The 19,651-nt window shown below is 50.4% G+C and overlaps 1 protein-coding gene across 8 annotated transcripts in view; it reads right to left on the bottom strand.

Annotated features, from left to right (window-relative positions):
- SLC25A48 (solute carrier family 25 member 48) overlaps window positions 1-19,651 on the bottom strand; it is a 43,146-nt gene that overhangs the window by 10,143 nt on the left and 13,352 nt on the right. For 7 of the 8 annotated variants that reach the window (XM_045059185.1, XM_045059193.1, XM_019832322.2 and 4 more), the window contains exons 4-6: window positions 19,107-19,365; window positions 3,349-3,606; window positions 744-877 (exon numbers count right to left, since the gene is read on the bottom strand). In XM_045059185.1, coding sequence (XP_044915120.1) covers window positions 744-877; window positions 3,349-3,606; window positions 19,107-19,365 — 651 coding nt within the window. The remainder of the gene's footprint in view (window positions 1-743; window positions 878-3,348; window positions 3,607-19,106; window positions 19,366-19,651) is intronic. The other variant, XR_006599152.1, reaches the window with a different exon arrangement.

The raw sequence follows: 19,651 nt of genomic DNA, 5'->3' as shown, positions 1-19,651 counted from the left end.
TACTAAAGCCAATGACAAGTAGCTCTTTTTAAATATACTGTGTTATGCACGAAGCTAGGCACTTTTTGTATTTCACTGACAAATATCCCCCTTGTTCACGGTAGGGATGATTATCCTTGGAAAAACAGAGGCTGAGCAGTGAAGCAACTTGCCTGGATGTTCCCCCCAGCTCAGGCTGCCAGGCTGCCTTTAAACTCGAGTCTGCTGACTGGAAGGGGCATGGATTTAAATGAGCCCTTTGGGTGCAGGGAAGAGGAAAGAGAAGGCCATGTTGGAGTCTGCCTCATAGTTGAAACCAGAGGTGATGGTGTAAGGACTCAAGTGGGATGAGAGAGAAGACAGACCAAGTGACCAGACACTGGGAGATGTGATGACTCAGGTAGCTCTGGGGCCCCCAGCTTGCAGGAGAGTGAGGCACAGAGCAGCGAGTGAGGAAGCAGCTCTCAGCCTATCCCTATGAAAGAGAAGCTTTGGTGACACACAGATGTGGGTCTAGGCCCTGGCTCTGCCATGCACCAGCTGTGTGACCTCAGGTAGGTTACTAGTCCTCTCTGAACCTCTGTCTCCTCCACCAGCCTGGGGCAAGGACTAAATGAGACAAGAATCTCAAGTCGTGCTTGATATGGTAACTGTGAGCACTTTAGTTTCCTGATTCCCCTCTCTGTAACCTCATATACCCCCCAAACGTCTGGCCCACCTTCCAGGGACTGACACTGACCCCATATGACTACTGTGGGGCTTACTTTAAGACCTTCCTTCTGGTAACTCTGGGAGATACAATCCAGGACACCTTTGTATTTGTTTAAATAAACCCCATCAGCTTGGAGTCGACTTTTCACGACATCCATAGGAGTCGCTGTCCCCCAAGAAATTGCTCCTGTAAAGAGAGAGACAAACAAGTGTCAGGGGCTGGCTGGTTGGGATCTGGAGGGGACGTGGCTCCCTGACCATTTCCACCACTAACAGGCTTAACAAGCTGCTAGGGGAAGTGGAAAGAGTTCAGTCAAGAGCTGCAAAGGTTTCTCTGAACCTCACTCATCCCTTGCTGTGTGTGGGACTTTACAGAAGTCTCTTCCTCCAGGCCTTGGGTCTGCCATCTGTAAAGTGGGGCACCAGCACCCATCTTCATGGGGTTACTGTGAGGACAAATAAACGGACGCACGTGAACGTCTAGCACAATGCCAGGCCCACAGCCAGAGCTTCCTAAGTGGATGCCTTTATTAGCAGCTTTTACTGGAGAAGCAGTAAAACAGGCCCCACAATGGTGCCCCACAATGGTGCCCCACAATGGTGGAACAGGTGGAACAGGTGGGAACAGGCCCCACCAATACTCTGCAGCGCCCTTCCAGGACACCAAGGGTGAGAGCCCAGAGCGACGCCTGAGGCTGAAGGCTTGCAGCTCCCCAGAGACAGAAGCGACTCTGCATACAGAGAAGCTAAACAAACACTTGCAGGTAGGCTGCTTGCCAGGGAGGGACCAGCCCAGAGATGGAAAAGAGCAGGGGCAGGTCTTTAGAAATCTTGTGACTTTTCCAGAGGTGTGACATAGAGGCCTTGGGACCACACAAGCCTGGCTCATCATTGGTGGAGAAGCTCAGGTGCCCCAGTTTGAGCACCTTTGTGACTTGAAAGGACTCTAGGAAAACAATGCCAGGTTACTGTATAAACACAGAAATTGGCACATTTTTGGACAGGAAGAGAAAAACAAACTGATGCCAAAGTCCAAGGCAGCTGTTTGCAAGGTTTTGTAATTGCTGCCCAGGAGCTCCCAAAAGCGGTCCTAGCCTGCCCTGGGCCCTCTGCCCATCCCAGCCTCCAACCCCCATGGCCTCCTGCCCGTGACCCTCTGGGAACCCTTTGGACCTCCCCTTCCTCTTGACTCCTGCCAGAATAGCAAAGCTGATTCTCCTGGAGTCTGTCCAGGTGCTGCCCTGGCATATTCCCTGGCTCCTTAGCCCATGGACAAGGGTATTACAAAGTGAGGTCTGCCTACCAGGCCCCTCATACCTGCTCTCACCAGAAATGAGAGCAGATGGGGCCTTGTTTGTCCTCCATCGGCAAGTGCTTACTAAGCCCTTACTAGGAGCTAGCTCTGGCCAGGCCGCAGACACACGGGGGCAGCGGGCTGGACACTGGTGTTTGGTGGCTAAGACACGGGCTTTGTTATGTGTTTGCTGAGTTTTGAGCATAGCTAATGAGGAGGAGGGGGAGGAGAAGCAGGAAGTGGAGGAGCAACGACGATTTTCTTCTTTCCAGACCTTTCCCCACAGCATCACACATGCCACGTTTTCAGCCTTAAGAAGCAACCCCCTGTTGGCTTCCACACCCTGCTCTGGCTCTAGCTGCATACCTCTCGTCCCCGTCCCCCTCACAGCACCACCAAGCCCCTCAGAGGTGTCGTGTGTACTTGGACTGTCCTGTTTCTTCCATCCCCTTCTCTCCCGATCTCTCTTCAATTGGGTGTTCCCACCCTTCACCAACATGGGTCTTGTCACAGTCCCTGATGACCTACATATGGCTAAATCCAGGCAGCAGGAACAGCAGGTGCAAAGGCCTTGTGGTGGGGAGGAGCCAGGCACGGTCATGCCGTAGCAAGGAGACCAGTGTGGCCGAAGCAGAGCACGTACAGGGGCAAGAGCAGGAGCTGAGTGCAGACGGGCAAGAGACAGCTGGATCATACAGGGACTGAAAACCACTGCGGGAACATTGGTTTTTACCCTAAAGGAAATGGGGATGCTGTATGAGTTCTGAGAAGGGGGGTGAAGAAACCAGTCCATGGTCACAAGCTGAGTAAGTGTGGATTTGAACTGGGATCTCACTGACTACAGAGTCCCTGCTGTACTGTCTGCATGCACTAGCTGTGTGCCCTTGGGTGGGTCACCTAGTCTCTCTGAACCTCGGTTTTCTCATCTGACAAATGGGGACACTCATTCCTCCCTTACAGGGCTAATGAAATGCTCACGTTAGAAAGGTTTGCTATGTGCCGACATTGAAAAAAGGTGAACCATGATAACAGATTTCCTTTTCAGAGCTCAAGGAGACCTGACCCAGAATGAAAGGGGAGAATAGATCTTCTGACCCAAGGTTCAACGATCCCAAATAGGGACTTGCTGTTCTCATAGGTCCAGAGGGAAGGAGATGCAGAAAAGAGTGAGACCATTCTCTATTCCCAGCCCTTCCTTTGTTTGGCTAGGTCTGGCATATAGCAGGTGCTTACCAAATACTCACTGGATGAGTGGCTAGGTGAACCGTGCCCTTCCCTGGGGCAGAGAAGGGCGTGATGGGCTCCCCAGCCTTCCCAACACAGGGGATCAGCACAAGCGCAGGGGTCAGTACGGCTGCCCTTACCTGCCACGCCGCCTGCCAGCCACACAGCACAGAGGCTGGGGCCTGCGCAGGCCTCGGGTGTGATCCAGTCATTCAGGAACACATAGGGGATGAAGTAGAGGCAATAGCCCGGGACATCCCTCAGCAGCATGGCGCCAAAACCCCGGTACATCCCTGCCAGGCCCTCGGTCCGCACGATGGTTGCAATGCAATCCACAGGCCCCTGGTAGACTGGTGGCTTCCCAAGAGTCATCGCCCTTGGTCTCAAACCAAGGTTGGCTGCAAAGACAGGGAAGAGAAGATGGCAAGCGACCTGAGGTCAAGAGACTGGCCATTCTCCGGCACCGGACCCAGCCCAGCCCACTGACAGTGTCCACTCACATGGCCTGTTGGTTTTTACCAAAACTGCTGACCTTGGCAGCTCAAACCACGATTCTCAAGTCCCAGCAGAAAGCCCCTGCCAACATGTGTAGCCAGATTGGAGACAATGCCTGCCAGGTGATAAAGTACCAGCTGCCATAGGACGTCCAGAGGTTTCTGGTCAACCATCACTATGTCTTTGTAAGCAGCAGGGACTGCAGACTGTCTAGGATCAAATATGACAAGCTGTGCCAAGCTCCCTCTTAAAAAAGAGGTTGCAAAGTCCCATATACTCTGTGTGTGTGTGTGTGTGTGTGTGTGTGTGTGTGTGTGTTGTCTGTGGGTGTGTGTACTTGTGCACAGTGTGGTAAAAGAGCATAAGAGATTTGGACCCAGACTATTCTGGTTCCAAATCCTGAACCCACTACTTAAAAACCTTTCAACCTTGGTAAGCTACCTTTTGTCAGCCTTTGGGTCCTTATCTTTAAAAAGAGAACAGGCCAATATTTATTGTATACAAAGTTGCCAAGAGAGTAAATCTTGAGAGTTCTCAATTCACAGACACAAACGGTAACTATATGACACGATGAACATGTTAGCGAACCTCACTTTGGTAACCATTCAACAAATACACATGTATATTAAACCTACGCAGTGTTATTTATATCAATGTTAATTATATCCTAATAAAGCTGAAAAATATTTTAAAGGAAAAAAGATAACAGGTGAACATAAATAAGGTAACACCTATAAAGTGCTCAGGTACATTGTAGCAGTGGAATAAGTTATCAACAGATTATTAGTGAGACTGAGGTGACTGGCATAAGTAGGGGGCAGGATACAGGGGCTGGAGGGCCAAACATTCTGTAACTCCAGCCCTGGTCAGGCCGTGCCCTGCAACAGCTGGAGGGCAGCCCTGATGCCACTGGCTCCTCAAAGTCCAGGGGCACAGGGCCACTATGTCCTTGTCTACCTCTGGGGTGTCTACTGGCAGATTACGGGGTACGGTGTCCCTAGCTTCTTCTAGGGCTGTATGCAGCCGGCAAGCAGCGACTCCGTCTCTTCCATATAACCCTTCCAGCTGGCTCTCCCGTCTCCATCTCTGATGCTCATCTCCCCTTCCACGGGCCCTTTGGCTCAGCTTTGCTTCAGGACCAGAGAGGACTCCCAGACCCGCTGCAGATAAAGTGGACTCTTATTCTCAACACTCTCTTCTTGAAGAACTCACATGGCATGACCAGGAAGGACACAGAATGAAAGCCTGCCTGTGACACACACCTATTTTGCCACCTGGGTTTAGTTCCCTGAATGTGGCACCTCAGTTTGGTTTTACACATGCGGACAAAGAGGCAGCAACGTTCATTACACAGTTGAATTTCTAAGCTCCCCAAATAGTCCCATCTTTATCAGATGAACGGTTGAGAGAAAATACTCAGCTTCATGATTCCAGAGTCCAAACTGCAGATTTGACAATCAGGTGCAACCTGTCCTTTTACCCCTCCCAGAAGGAGGTGGGGTACAGGGGGAACTTCCTATCTGCCTGGGAAGTGTGCTTGAACAAATGAATCCCACATTTTCTTTTTGTGTGGGGGGGAAGAGGGTCATAATCACTGTCATGTGTGCTTGGCCAACTACAGTGTGGGCAGGAGGCAGAGTCCCATCCACTTTCATAGCAGATCCCCCAGGGAGTGAGCAGGGGTCATGGCCATTTTTGGGGGCAAAGCGTCCACTGAGCTCAGAGCAAGGTCAGACACTATGGTCTTTGGAAGCCCACTGAGAGGTCACTGGACACCCCTTCCTTTCCCAAATCCACTATAATGCTGCTAGGGTCATCCTGGGAAATTTGGGTATGAAACAGAACAGATGTAAATGTCCCAACATATAAACTGTACCTGTGTCATGCTTATGTCCAAATAACAGTGACCTGACCCAGGAGTCAAGGTTTTCATGAATCAACTGAAGGTATGATATGGCTTTCAGAAGTTACTGATTGAAGGAGCGTGTCCTGATAATATTCTGCTTGTTTAGAGGTATAGATGTTTAAAAAAAATACTTGCCCAACCTCCAGCATGCCTTATCAACAAAACACCTGAACATTTTTCCTTTTCTTCCCAGAATAAGCAATAAGGAAATTCTCTCATATATTCTCCCAGGTTTGTAACATAGGCCACCTAGCTTTTATTGCTTGAGACATATCCATTTATGACTATGAAAGCAATATAATTGCCATGGTGACTACCATCACCTGGAATACTGACACGAATCTGGAACCAGCAGCCAATGCCTTCTGGACACCAGTTGATGCTGCAAAGGCCTTGGAACTCTTTCCAGCTCCCTCATCACCAATGGTAAAGCACGCGTGCGCACGCGCGCACACACACACACACACACACACACACACACACACACACTTATCTGGAAATAATTTCAAATTTGTAAAAAAAAAAAAGTGCAAAAAAGAAAAACTGCACAAAGAACACCTTTCTATATCCTTTACCCAGATTTACCTATTGTTAACATCTTACCTCATTTGTAAAATGTATGGTTTGTGTGCTCTCTCTCTCCCCCTTCCTCCTCTGCCCTCCCTTCTCTCTCTCTCTCTCTCTCTCTCTCTCTCTCTCTCTCTCCCCCTCCCTCCTCTCCCCTCCCCTCCCCTCATCACTGAACAGATGCCCCTGTCCCAATGCATAAACTTTGCCTGGGCTGTGTTCTTCTCCAGGTAACAGTGACCTGACCCGGGATGAAAGGTTTCATGAATCAGCTACGGGTATGATGTGGCTTCCAGGAGTTACTGATAGGAGATGTTGGATAAAAATCTTCCTTGTTTAGAGGTGCCAATGTTGGAAAAATACTTGACAAACTTTGAACCGGCATTGTCAACAAGACCCAAACTTGTACTTTTTTCACTCTTTTCCCCAAGGTAAGCAATGAGGAAATTCTTTTGTACATACGTGTATATATTTTTTTCACACATACATACATAACATTATTCTCTGAGCCATTTCAGGGTTAGATACAAAATGGCCTTTTACCCCTAAATGCTTCAGTATGTGTTTTCTAAGAATAGGAATATTGTCCTACCTGCTACAGTAATCAGAGCCATAATCTATATTCACAATACCTTTACCTAATATACTGTCTATACTCAAGTTATCACTTGATCTCATATTGACCTGTATGGCATTCCTTCTCTCCCAAGGGCAGGATCTTGTCTAACCAGGCACTGCATTTAGTCGTCATGACTCTTAAGCTTCCTTTATTTATTTTTGTTTTTAGTAAACTCTACACCCAATGTGGGGCTTCAACCCACAACCCCAAACTCAAGAGTCTACACATTCCACCTACTGAGCCAGTCAGGCGCCCCCAGATTCCTTAACTTGGATCATTTCTACAGCTTTTCTTTGCTTTTAATGACACAGGCATTTTTTAAGAGTATGTTGCCTCCCTTCTGATGAATAGACCCTTCCTCATTTGGGGTTTGTTTGAGGTTTCCTTGTTATCTCATTGAGATGATGCATTCTTCCACTGCACTTCCTCCCTGTTTTCACCTCTTCTCCCATGAGGCCTAATGACTCTCAGGAGCCCCTGGTCGTCTTCTCTGGCCTCGTCGTATCCTGGTTTTTATTAGTTTCCTTTTTAATTCAGATATAATTTACATTCAATAAAAGATGTTGCTTATAGGTGCACAGTTAATGAGCTGTGACAATTGCATGCACCTGGGTCACCACACCTTACTGAAAAAATGACGCCTTACACTTGAAACAAACTGTTTTGGTCCCAGTGAAGATTCCAAGCCTACCTACCCTCTCCTGCTTGCTTTACAAGGTAAAAGAACTCTGTGGCATCAATGACGTGTCACTCAGTGAGAGCAAATCTTTCAACTGGACGATGGTTGTTAGGGCCCATCTGCATTAGCAACAGGGGCATGATGATTCACACGGGACCACAAAGCAGAAAACAGCGGCAACTCATATCATCTGCTGCGGCCAAAAGATGCTCTGAGGCTGGGCCCCGGGAAGCATGGCCTAAAGAGGCGGGGCTTTGGAGGCGTGATCCAGGGAGGCAGGAAGTTGAGAGACAGGACCTGGGAAGGCGTGGCTTGACAGGCTGGTGCAGGGAGGCGCGGCTTAGGAGGCGGAGTCCAGGGGGCGGGGCTTGGAAGACAGGTCCTGGGGAGGCGTGGCTTGGCAGACCTCAGAAAAGCGCTGAATCAGAGTTCACAGTTAACTCTATTTAGAACAAACTTGGGTGACCTTTAAAAGCGGACTTGGGAGGTTGCCGGCAAGCAGCGCTGGGAAATGTGCACAACTGAAATCCGTGGACCTGCATGTTGTTTGTGGAAGGAACTGGAGAAAGGAGGTGAGATGCTGGGGTCAGTACTCTGTTCACACTGAACCACCAGCTCTGAGACTGCTGTTCCTGAACCTTCAGGGCTTGGCTTGGGGGTGTACAGGTGCATGTGAAGGGATTCACATTAGACATACTTACTTCTAGGACAAAAGATGTTTCGTTTCTCTAATTAGAGTTTTTTGTTCTAAAATGAGGATAAATTATAAATCAAATTTTGATTTCTTATCATGAGGCTTTGCTATCTAGACCATTTTTTCTTGATATTTTTTTTCCCTAAATCAAGACCCTATTACCTTTTACTATGATAGGTGTGGATTAAATACCCGAAACACTCAGGGCATCTGTGGTTTTGTTTTCCCAAATTCAGTGAGGACAAACTCAAGCCCCCTATACCAAGACAGGCAGGATGCTCAGAGTCAATGAAACAGACCCTTACCATGCTCATCATCTTCATCCAGGAGCAGAGGAGAGCCTATGCAGTCCTAAAAACATCGCTTCTCCTCCAGGCTCCCTCACCTTGTCTAGCTGGGTCCCTAACATTACTCCTTAGGCCACACAGTGAGGCCGTCTGGCTCCACTGCTCCACACCAGGGTCAGGTGTCTTGCTTACTGGTCCCTGCCAGGGCCAAGAGCTTCCTCTGAATGCAGATGCTTCTGCATGGGGTGGGGGTTTGCATGTTGGGCCAATCCTAACAGGTACCCACGCGGCCACCTCTTGGGAATTCTCCCACTTCAGAGGGGCTGAAGCAACCCAGACGCAGGCTGGGGTCCCCACAGATTTGCCACTGTTGCCCCTCTTCTCAGAAGCCCAAATACAGCCACAGAATACTGCTGGGCCCTTCTCAGACACAAAGAACCACACAGTTTCATCTCTTTCCCTTCTCAAATAGTGCTGTTTAAGTTCTTCAATGGGCCATGACTGTGGAAACAGGACAGTCAGCTGAAACACAATGGCGGGTCACTGATCCACAGCGGTAAGAGGACCAGCCACAAGGAACACAAAGGCCTGGCCATTCTCTGGAAGGGACAGAGCCACCAGACCTTTCCCGTGGGTGCATAGTTAGAGATGGGACGGGAACACAACAATATTTCTCAGCAGGTCATTTTCTACAGAAAATCCTTAACAAATAAGCCATCCACGGACAAGGTCCTGCTGGTCCCAGTCAGTGACATGCAGGTTTACCAAGTTTTCTGTGTTCAAACACTTCTAGGCTAGGGGACTAGCAAGTTGGGAGCATGGACTTATTTCAAGGGACCCGCAAATCGGTTAGCATTATAGATTCACATAATTCCTAAAATATCTCACATACATGTATGACCATTTTTCTCCTATGTGTAGGCGTTATTGTGGGGGACATGACAAAAATGTACCTAAATATACTAATTATCCATAGTAACTTCTTGCCATAGGTGCTTGCTTTATCCATGGACACTTAAAGTACAGCTGCTCTTCTATGGGTTGGACCCCATTTAATGTATTTTATTTTTTTTTATAAAATTTTTTCAACGTTTATTTATTTTTGGGACAGAGAGAGACAGAGCATGAACGGGGGAGGGGCAGAGAGAGAGGGAGACACAGAATCGGAAACAGGCTCCAGGCTCCGAGCCATCAGCCCAGAGCCCGACGCGGGGCTCAAACTCTTTTCAAATCTTTTTTTTTTCAACGTTTATTTATTTTTGGGACAGAGAGAGACAGAGCATGAACAGGGGAGGGGCAGAGAGAGAGGGAGACACAGATATGGAAACAGGCTCCAGGCTCCGAGCCATCAGCCCAGAGCCCGACGTGGGGCTCGAACTCACGGACCGGGAGATAGTGACCTGAGCTGAAGTCGGACGCTTAACCGACTGAGCCACCCAGGCGCCCCTGTATTTTAAAGGTATTCTTAGGAAAAGCTGGGATCACCCCACCCAGTGCCTGCAAAGGCGCTACCCCCTATTAAAAGCTCTGTTCTAGATGCTGCTGTTTTCTGAACATGTTGTTGTACCCTAACCAAGCAAGGAGTTTCCTGATGACAGGAATCCCACGCTACGGCCTGTCCTAGAGTACCGTGACCCTGTACCTGACACGGTGTCTGCTTTGTGCCTCAGTATCCATTCGGTCAACACTTGAGCATCTGACCAGGCAGCTCTCAGGACTTAGGCCTCCCAAAGTTTCCCTCCCTAGCTTGGCATTCATCCAGTCCTGGTCCTGTCTGGTCCTTGTCCCTGAGGCTGTAGATACCGGAAGAAACTCCCAAATCATGGTCCCGGCCACTGCGCTATTCCAAAATGTCATGGAAGCAAGCCGTACCGTGGATATACATCCTCCAGCAGACAAGCCGGGTGTAACTTCTAAGATGTGGGTTTACGCAGGCTGGGCAAACCCCTCAGGGCACTTCTTCGGAATGTTACCAACTGGGAAGCTCTCGTCCACTTCCTGTTTCCAGTGAGTCCAGCAGTTTCCTTATGGTCTGAAGAGTCCAAGACAGGCAGATGGTTTAGTAGAAAGAGCCCCGGATTAGAAGCAGCTGGGGTTTGCTTTGTTGCTCAGTTGCTATCTACTGTACGACCTGGTGGAAAAGATTCAACCACACTGGCCCTGAGTTTCCTCATCATCTACAAAAGGGGAAGGATAAATAGCCTGTCAATTTCTTTTGGCTTTTGTGAAAATTGAGTGAGCATGTTGACAAATGAACTTTACTTGAGGCGGATAGTCACTCCTATTTTTAGCACCCCTATCCTGATACGACTCCAGATTCTGGAAGTGCTGGTAGTACCAACCTCGGGCAGCAGTGGCCTGCGGCCAAACCTACTATGGGAGATTGCAGATGCCCACGCAGGGCCAAAAACTACCAATGCTAACGTCAAGTCTGAAATCAGAACAATATTTGCCCTCATCAATTGATTTAGAGACCAAATGGATGTGTCACCCAGGTATATCACCTGCACAGTGGCATGTGTTACGTTGTACGCACCTTCATTCATCTCTGCTAGCGGTGTGGGACCACAGTTTGGAAAAGATTCAGCCAAACCATCCAGAATTCAAGGACTCCTCTTGAACTACATGGCTAAAGGCTTGGCCTCTGCACACATTTCTTCCTTTCACTTTAGGGCTGCTACTGCTCCAGCCCTCACGTACCACTGGCAGCTCACAGCCTACATAAGAAGAAGGCTCAGGCAGTATGGTCCTGGCTTGTCTCCAGTCCTTTGACATGCTCCAAGGGTGCCTGTCCTCCCACACAGGCCCTCTTCTTCAGGAGTTAAATGGACCAAGAGTAAGGGAGTTTAGTATCAATAATTCCTGCCCTGCAATGGGAAAGTCTTGAAAGATCTGCTCTATCAGAAGGCTGCTCCTCCCCAAGGCCAACCTTCCTGAAGAAGAGTGTTTTTCTTGGCAGCCACACATCTTTATGGTGGCAATAAAACTCTGTTGCCAAAGAGACAAACCGAGGTAGTCAGGGCCTCCCAGACACGGTTGGCGACTTTCCCAGCCGGACATCTCTGAAGACTCCGAAAAATCGGACAAATGGTTCTACCCCATCTTGTCATCATGCAGATCCTGGAGCCCAAACAGGCTTTGTATGCTGGTGCGTGGTTGATGATCTTGCCTGCCCAGATCTAGCCCTCACGTGGCCCTCCCTGCTGTCACCACTCCAGCCCTATTTATCTCACCTAGGCATGTTCGGAAATCAGGACCTTCTTCTCCTCAAATCCTGGCCACACTCTCCCCTTCGTTCTGTTCATATAATCTTGAACGTGGTAGAGTCAGGCCTTCCAATGAGGGCTCCCTCAACCTCCTTCCTCTGGCCCTGCATCATCTGCTTTGCTCTTCTCTCACAACCTGGAAACGAAAGGCTTTTTCCTTCCCCACCCTTTGGTCTCTGTCCCCAGTGTCACGTCCTCGTCAGCAATTCTCCCCTCTTGATTCCCTTTACACGACATTGGTGACAGGGGCCTCCCAGGACTCTGCCTCCAGGGACCATGGAGGTGGACAGCCGGGAGCAATGCCCTGAGACACCATGTAACAGCTGAGGGAGCACAGACATGTCACACGACCTGAGCCTCAGTTTCCCTATCTGTAAGACACAGAGAATGGTATGATGATTTAAAGGCGGGGTGCACGTGGTAGGGGCTCAGTAACTGCTGACTGTACAGCTGCTGGTGTTGCAGGAGCTCCTTCCTGGCATTTTCCCATTCATCTCCACCCTCTTCCTTTCTGCGGCTCACCTCAGCTGTCACTTCGCTGTCACACCCCTGACTATTGCTCCCACCCTGATATTCCAGCTGCAGTACCTCGCACAGGAACCCAGCCAAACTCAGCATGTTCTCACTCAAGCCTGCCCTCCTGCCAGTCTCCAAAACTGCAGCAGGGACAAGAAGCGTATACGGGTCACCTGCTCCACGCCAAGCGCAGCCTCAACATACGTCACGTGCCGCTTAATTCCCCGTGTGGGAGGCTTCCTCCCTGACAGTCACCGAAATGTCAAGTCCTGGGTCATTTTGGACCCTTCCCTCTCTCCTGCTTGGCCCACTGATTCTCCATCACAGATGCCTCCCATGGACCACTCCCCTCGGTCCCCAAAGCCCTGGGCCCCCTGTTCCCTGGTCCAAGGCTACAGCCCCAAAACAACCCATTCACCTCTCCTTCTTCTGAAGGCCGGATCCACCTTCCTACCACACAGCTCTGCGTGGTCATTCTGGTGTCCAATACGCCTCGCTGCCTGCCGAAGGGCACCTTAGCCCACCCTCGGCTAAGAAATCCAAGCTGTTCAGGGGTGCCTGGGTGGCTCAGTTGGTTAAGTGTCCAAATTCAGCTCAGGTCATGATCTCACAGTTCGTGAGTTCGAGCCCTACATCAGGCTCTGTGCTGACGGCTCAGAACCTGGAGCCCGCTTCGGATTCTGTGTCTCCCTCTCTCTCTGGCCCTCCCCCACTCACACTCTGTCTCTCTCAAAAATAAACATTAAAAAATTAAAAAAAAAAAAGGAAATCCAAGATGTTCACAACTCACCCTGCACCTTCCCCTCCCTGCCCTAACCAAGAACGGTTCACTCGTTCTGTCACATGCCTGCTTTTTCCCACCTCTGACCCTGTCCCTACAGGTTTCCTCTGTTTGAAACCCCTCTCCATCACGACATTTTCCTCTCCAAAGCCTAGCCGATATTCAAACACCCCATCAATGGCCACTTGCTCCCTGGAGTCTTCCTGACCTGCAGAGCCAGACTCCGAGGTGCCAGAGCCTTCCATAGGCCCTTCTCATTTCGCTACACCCCACCAGACTGTGTGCTCCCTGGAGGCAGGGGCTGTGCATCTGATACCTCTGATTTATCTACTCTGCGTGGCTCACAGCAAGAGCTCAGGAAAGGCTTGTGAATGAAAGAACCAGAGACTGTGTTCCAACAGGTAGAACACTCAGCTCTCTGCCTTCAACCGGGCCTGGTGAAATTAGAGGCTGGTCAGCACAGAGTTAATGCTGAGCCCTCCTCCTCCAGGCCCCAAACTCTGCCCTCCTGGGGGGTTGAGGTCTTTGTGATACGCACATTAATCAGGCTCTGAGTTAAAACACAGACCTGAAAGCTCAAGATGGAGAAGTGAGTGTGAATGGCCATAGACCTCCAGGATACGACTTGGCCCAGGCGGCAGAGGGATTGCTGGCCTCTGGGACCACAGCCCTGAATTCCAGTTCAGGCCCGGTGGGGCACCCAGGGAGGCTCATGCCCACACACAGGGTAAGGATGACTCAAAAGGGAGGGTTTCTTCACAGGTGCCTTACAGTCCAGGCCACATCCAGCTGAACTCAGGCCAGCCTTTCCTTGCCGGCCAAGCGGCAGGGGCACCAACAGAAAACCTCTGCTAAGTTACAAGAGTTTTCGTGCCGGGTAACTGCTGTTTAGTATGCAGCGGCAGTCAGAGCCAGACAGAACTTCCCTCTCAACTTCGGCAACTGCTGATGTAATTTGGTAAAACGCTTCTGTACAACAATTTCACAGTATGTGCCAAGAATCTTAAAAATGACCAGAACTTTTGACTCATTCATGAATCAAAGAGCCCACACATTTAGGGAAACAACCCTAACTGAAAGCAACTCCTTATGGACACGTTGCCTGAGCACATTACTATTTTCAAAAGAGAACAAACGGTCAAAAACCTAAACGTCCATCACAGGAAACGTGGTTTCAGAAGTTTAATAGTACAGCTAACACTTATTTCATGTTTTCAACGAGCTAGGCATTGTGCTAAAATAGTCACGTGTGATACATCATTCCGTTCTACCCCAGTTATGAAGTAGCTAGTATGGTTATGCCTGCTTTGCCGATGAGGAAACTGAGGCTGGGTGACGTTAGGGGAGCTACCCAGAGGTCCTGGGTTCTCACGGAGGTAGGATTAGAAGCAGGCAGTCTAACTCCAGAAACTGCATTTTTGCCACACTGTATCATCCCTCTCGATACATGTGTGTCTGTGGGCCTTGTGTGCACAGAGATGCACATCGATTTTAAATATTAGCCATCTCTTTTAAGTAATTTTATATGCCATTTTCATAACATGGAAAATATTTGTTATAATATTGACTTAGAATATGAAACTGTCTATATAAGGACAACCTCTTAAAATATTTTAATTAAAATACTTTATATTTAAATAATTAAAATACATACTTTATTTAGAAAAAGAAACACATTACTGTAGTAACAGTGATTATATTTGGACATTCTCCCTCTACATTTAATGTTCTGTCTTATTTACATTTTTTTTAAAGTTTATTCATTTATTTTGAAAGAGAAACTACAAGTCAGGGAGAGCCAGAGAGGGGAGGGGAGGGAGGGAAGGAGGGAGGGAGAGGGAGAGGGGGGGAGGGAGGGAGGGAGGGGGAGGGAGAGAGAGAGAGAGAGAGAGAGAGAGAGAGAGAGAGAGAGATTGAGAGAGAATCCCAAGCAGGCTCTGCACTGTCAGCACAGAGCCTGATGCGGGGCTCGAACCCACAAACTGTGAGATCAGGACCTGAGCCCAAGACAAGAGACAGACACTTAACTGACTGAGCCACCCAGGAGCTTCATGTCTTTTGTACCTTTTCAACCACGGGTCACCACTGGTAGATAATCAGGATGAGCTCCCTGGTGCTATATTTGCAAGCCTTCAGCTGAGCTGAACTCTGACCTTGACGTGGCCTCCATTCTACCTGTCACATGTCCCAAAGCAAAGATGCCAGAGACCCCCGGCACCCAGCTTCAGTATATGGGCACAGTCTCTCACGGCCCATCGTCTCTACCCAGGAAGTGGTTTGGACAATTCTGGGGTAAAGCCACAAACCGTGGACAATCCCACAAGCCCTGCCCAAGGCTGCCTGCAAACGCCCAGCTCAGCACAGTCACCACACGGAGCGGGCCTGACCCAGAACCAAGACCACAAGCTGGTAAGTCAGGACCAGCCACACGCTGATCCAGTCCACACAGTGCTTCGGGCTTCACGGCGTTGTGTCTGTGTCCGGTTTTGTTCTTAATTAGTTTGTCTGACAATTTCCAATCCAGGCCATGCGGCAACTGGGACCTGGGATGGGGTCATAGCTGACCCCTCAGACAGGATGTGAGCCACCCTTGCCACAGTCCCCACCACTCCCTGCTGCCTTCCCTGGCACCAAAGCTGACTCGTGCCTGAGCTGCTGCTTTTGCAATGGCAGAGTGATAGCGAAAGTGAAACGTGTTCTGTGTCCACGTTTCAGTCAAAAGAGGAAAAATGAGATGTGGGTTAGGAGGGCTGTGGGTGCCAAGTAAAACGGAAGTGGGTACACTTTCCAGGCACCTCTGCTCACTTATGATACCTCCCAGGTCTCAGTGAGTCTTTGAGCCTTCCATCTCTGGCCTAGAGGGTTTCTGAGGGACGAGGAAAAGAAAGCCGCGTCCTTCCGCTTTCCTGGAGAGGCTCCTGGCGCAAAGTACGGCCTGGTGGCCCAGTGCCAGCCTCTCCTGCTCCATACCCCGCAGTATGATAGCTACCAAAGACCTCCCCCCAGCCCCCACCCCCGCTCTCCCGCCCCAGGCAGCTGGACTGGGGGTGAACAACAGACCAGGCAGACACAGAATTCACACCCATCCCTTGGATTCCAGGAGCGGGGCCTATTACTTTAAACAATGTCCTTTTGGAGACATGCTCCCAGCCCACTTTCTCCCTCAAGACCGATGCTAGATTTGGGGTAACTTTGTGCCAAGGCCCGAGGAGTGTTATCAAAGCTGCCTCTACATCCGGGCAGACAAAGAAACAGCACCAGTGGGCCCTGAGTCACTCCACTTCCCCCCGGGGGAGGAACCTCACGACATGCCTCGGGCTCCCTTTTGTAAAGGTCTAGGAACGGGGTTGCTAGGAAGATGAGACTCACACTGAGCTCTTCACATGGTGCCTGGCACAGGATACAGGTTCAGTAAATACTAGCTACTCAGCCCCCACTGCTGTGATCTGGCTGAGCCCAGACGAGAGGCTTGGGGAGCACAGCTCAGGCGGATGCTGCAGTCCTCGTTTCTACCCTCCCTGCACTTGCTCAGGTAAACCGCCTTTGTCCTCACACCTGCCAGCTAAGCCCCGGGGGGCCCAGGTGCTAAGACTTAGAACTGCAGAGCTGAGAAATGTTTGCCTGCAGGAAATTCCCCTGTCCTCTTATTAAGAGCCTCCCCTAAGTCCACAAAAGGCCAGTTTCGTGGCACATTGAAAAGGACAGAATAAACACATGTTCATTTTCTGTTGCTGCCTCGAGGGATCGGCTAAAGAGAGGGCTATAGCCTGGGAGGGCTATAGCTTGGGAGGGCTATACGTCAGGCTCTCTTGGTTGCTGGTGAGCAAGCACAGGTGACCCTCAGTGCTGTGCTGGCCCGGATCAAGTGCGTACCTAGTGTGCTGGGTAAATGAACAGGGCTAACAGCTATACAGACCTTACAGTGTCGAGCTGGGGTGTGAGTTGAAAGGCACACACACGGTCAGGCATCCAGTGAGCTATTGCAGCTGCCCAGCTCCCTAAAACTGGCTGGTTGCACCCAGCTTTGGGACCCTTCTTGGGTCTGGCCCTTCCTGGACTGTCTCCCATCCTTCCTCCAAGCGCCAGAGGCTTTTAGCCTGGCCTCAAGATCCCCTGTGGTTCAGGCCTTGGCCTGTCAGGTTATAGCCACCATTCTAGCACCCTCCGTGGGGAAGGTTGGGGGTGGGAGAGGGCAGGACAGAGGATGGAATCACTTAATTTGGCTCCAAATGGCTTTCCTAAGGAAGGCATTTCTTGAAACACCTCCCCCGGTGTCTGGGCTGGCTGTGCCTCGCCTCCCCCAGTAGGCACACGTATGCCTAGCCCTTTTTCCTCCCTTTCCGGGGTCAAAGTGCCCAGGTTGTGAAGGACGCAGGTCTGCCCCCAGGAGCAGAAGACTCATCAATGGTAAATCTTCCAACATCCAGACCCAAAGAGTTTTAAGACTTAAGGGGAGAGTTCCTCTCTGCCTGAGACGTACATAAAGCTTTCCTGAAATAGGACAGAGAAAACACCAGGCTGGGGGCCAGGACTCCCTGTTCTCAGTCTGTTCATGATGTTCATTCCTCTACATCTTTGCTTTTGCCTCTGGGACAGGACCAGATCAGCAAGCTTCAGACATTTCTGTGAGGTGCAACCCTTCGACTCAACTAAGTTGTACCAAGACATGACTCAGTATGTCAAACAGGCGGAGGTGGGATCCCCTTGCTCCGCAGGTCTCTTAGAGGTCCCAACAGGGGTGTGCTGTAACCCTCCGGATGAGCCAACCTGTTTGTTGCCCTGTGTCACCCACATGATGACAGTGACCGTGGGCCTGGGGGGTACTGAGCATCCTTGAGGCATGACGCAACTGGCTAGGGCCGCTGGTCCCAGGCCCTCCACATGCCCCAGTGGGGATACCAGCATTGTGCTCAGGGAATGTACAGCCTTGTCCCGAATACATCCTGGGCTGGACAAGATGTGCGGGCTGAATCAAGGCAGAAGAGCTGCTGGGCTGGCTGGAATGCTCCCCAGTATATTACAGGGCTTTGACTGTGGAGCTCAGCTGAGCCCCAGCCTCTGAGGGCAAAGACGTCACATACAGGTCATTCAAAAGGCTGCCAGGGAGAGGAGTCTTATCCATGAGAGCTGTCAGCCCAGACCAGACATCTGAGGTGTCAGGAAGCACCACAGATCCAGCCCTTCCATTATACAGAAAGGAGACGGTGGCCCAGGCAGGGGCGTATCTTAACCTGATGAGACAGAGTGCAGTCAGAGTCAAGAACTGTACGTGGAGGGATTGAAACCTAAGGCCCCCAGCTTGTCCTTCCGTGCAAGCTGGCACTTTCTACTCTGCACACCAAGTGCCTTCCCGTTCTTTCCATCCTCCTTTATCAAAACCACTCCCAGGAAAAGACGCAGAAACTCCTTTCTCAGCAGAGAGGAAGTAACAGACTCGGCATGTGGTACAGGGTTGCTGTGTAGCACACCAAGAAATGAAGCTCTAACTACAAAGTCAAGGAGGGGGAGAGGAGTGACCCCTCACCCCCTATAGCCGGTGGTCTAGGTATGAGACGTCCTGGCTGCACACCCTGGTGTTGTGGACAAGTGTGTGGGTTTCAGATCCGTCTGTGAGTTCCTCAGGTCCCCATGCCTGATTTAATGCTCTGGGATGCTCTCTGAAAATTCTTAATAATTTTTCGATAAAGAATCCCACATTTTCCTCCCACACTGGACACTGCAAATTATGTAGCTGCTCCTCACCCACCGGTCATTAGCTGTGTGGCCTTGTATAAGTGTCTCAACCTCTGAGAGACTTGGTTTTCTCCTCTGCAAAATGGACACAGTAATAGTACCTGCCTTACACAATTGTTATGAAGACCAATTAAGTGAACATACACAGGGCTCTAGGTAGGCACCTGGCACAGAACAACTGATTAATCATCTAATTAATGATAGCTACTACAGATAAGAAGAATAATTATAGACTATCACGTGACAATGCAGATGCTCTGCTCAATGCAAAGGATATTAACAACTGCAGCCCAGACCGGCGAACCAGCCAAGGGTCGCAGGTACCCAGGCATCAGGACCCCTCCCCTACTCTTACCTTCCTGAAAAGGCTGTGTTTGCATCTGCAGCCGGATCTTGATGAGGTCTACAGGCGTGCCCAGCCCCACAGAGACCACGCCAGCCACCATGCTGGCCAGGAGAAGGTCAGACAGGGTGCCGGACGGGCTGGCCCCGGGCTCCCTGCAGTGGTGCTGGCTGAGGAACCTCTGCGTGTTACTGAAGACGCCAAACACCGCAGAGTTGTAGACCGCGATGCTGGCAAGGGGAAAGGACATGCCCTTGAAGAAGCCGAAGACCTGTGGGAAAACGAGGGCGGTGGAGCATGAGGGCCCGGGGACGTCTGCAGGCCAAGGCGCCGAGCTCCCCACGCTGCCCTCCACACAGTCCCTGCCCGCCTGGGAGCCCGCAGGCTGGTGAGGTGACACTACAGGAAAAATAAATCATTATGACAGTGACAAGAATACAAGAGGATGCTGAGTGATAGGAGAGCCATCGCAGGTGAGGGGGTGCTCTCCAGGGCATTCTTGCCCTGGGCGGAGAAATCAGCGCGTGTATGCAGTTTTGTTTCCGGAGTCTAGGTGT

This window comes from Felis catus, chromosome A1 (genome assembly GCF_018350175.1).
Source record: "Felis catus isolate Fca126 chromosome A1, F.catus_Fca126_mat1.0, whole genome shotgun sequence".
Taxonomy (NCBI): domain Eukaryota; kingdom Metazoa; phylum Chordata; class Mammalia; order Carnivora; family Felidae; genus Felis; species Felis catus.
Note: the sequence above shows the minus strand (reverse complement) of the source record. Positions and strands in the feature narration are given on the sequence as shown.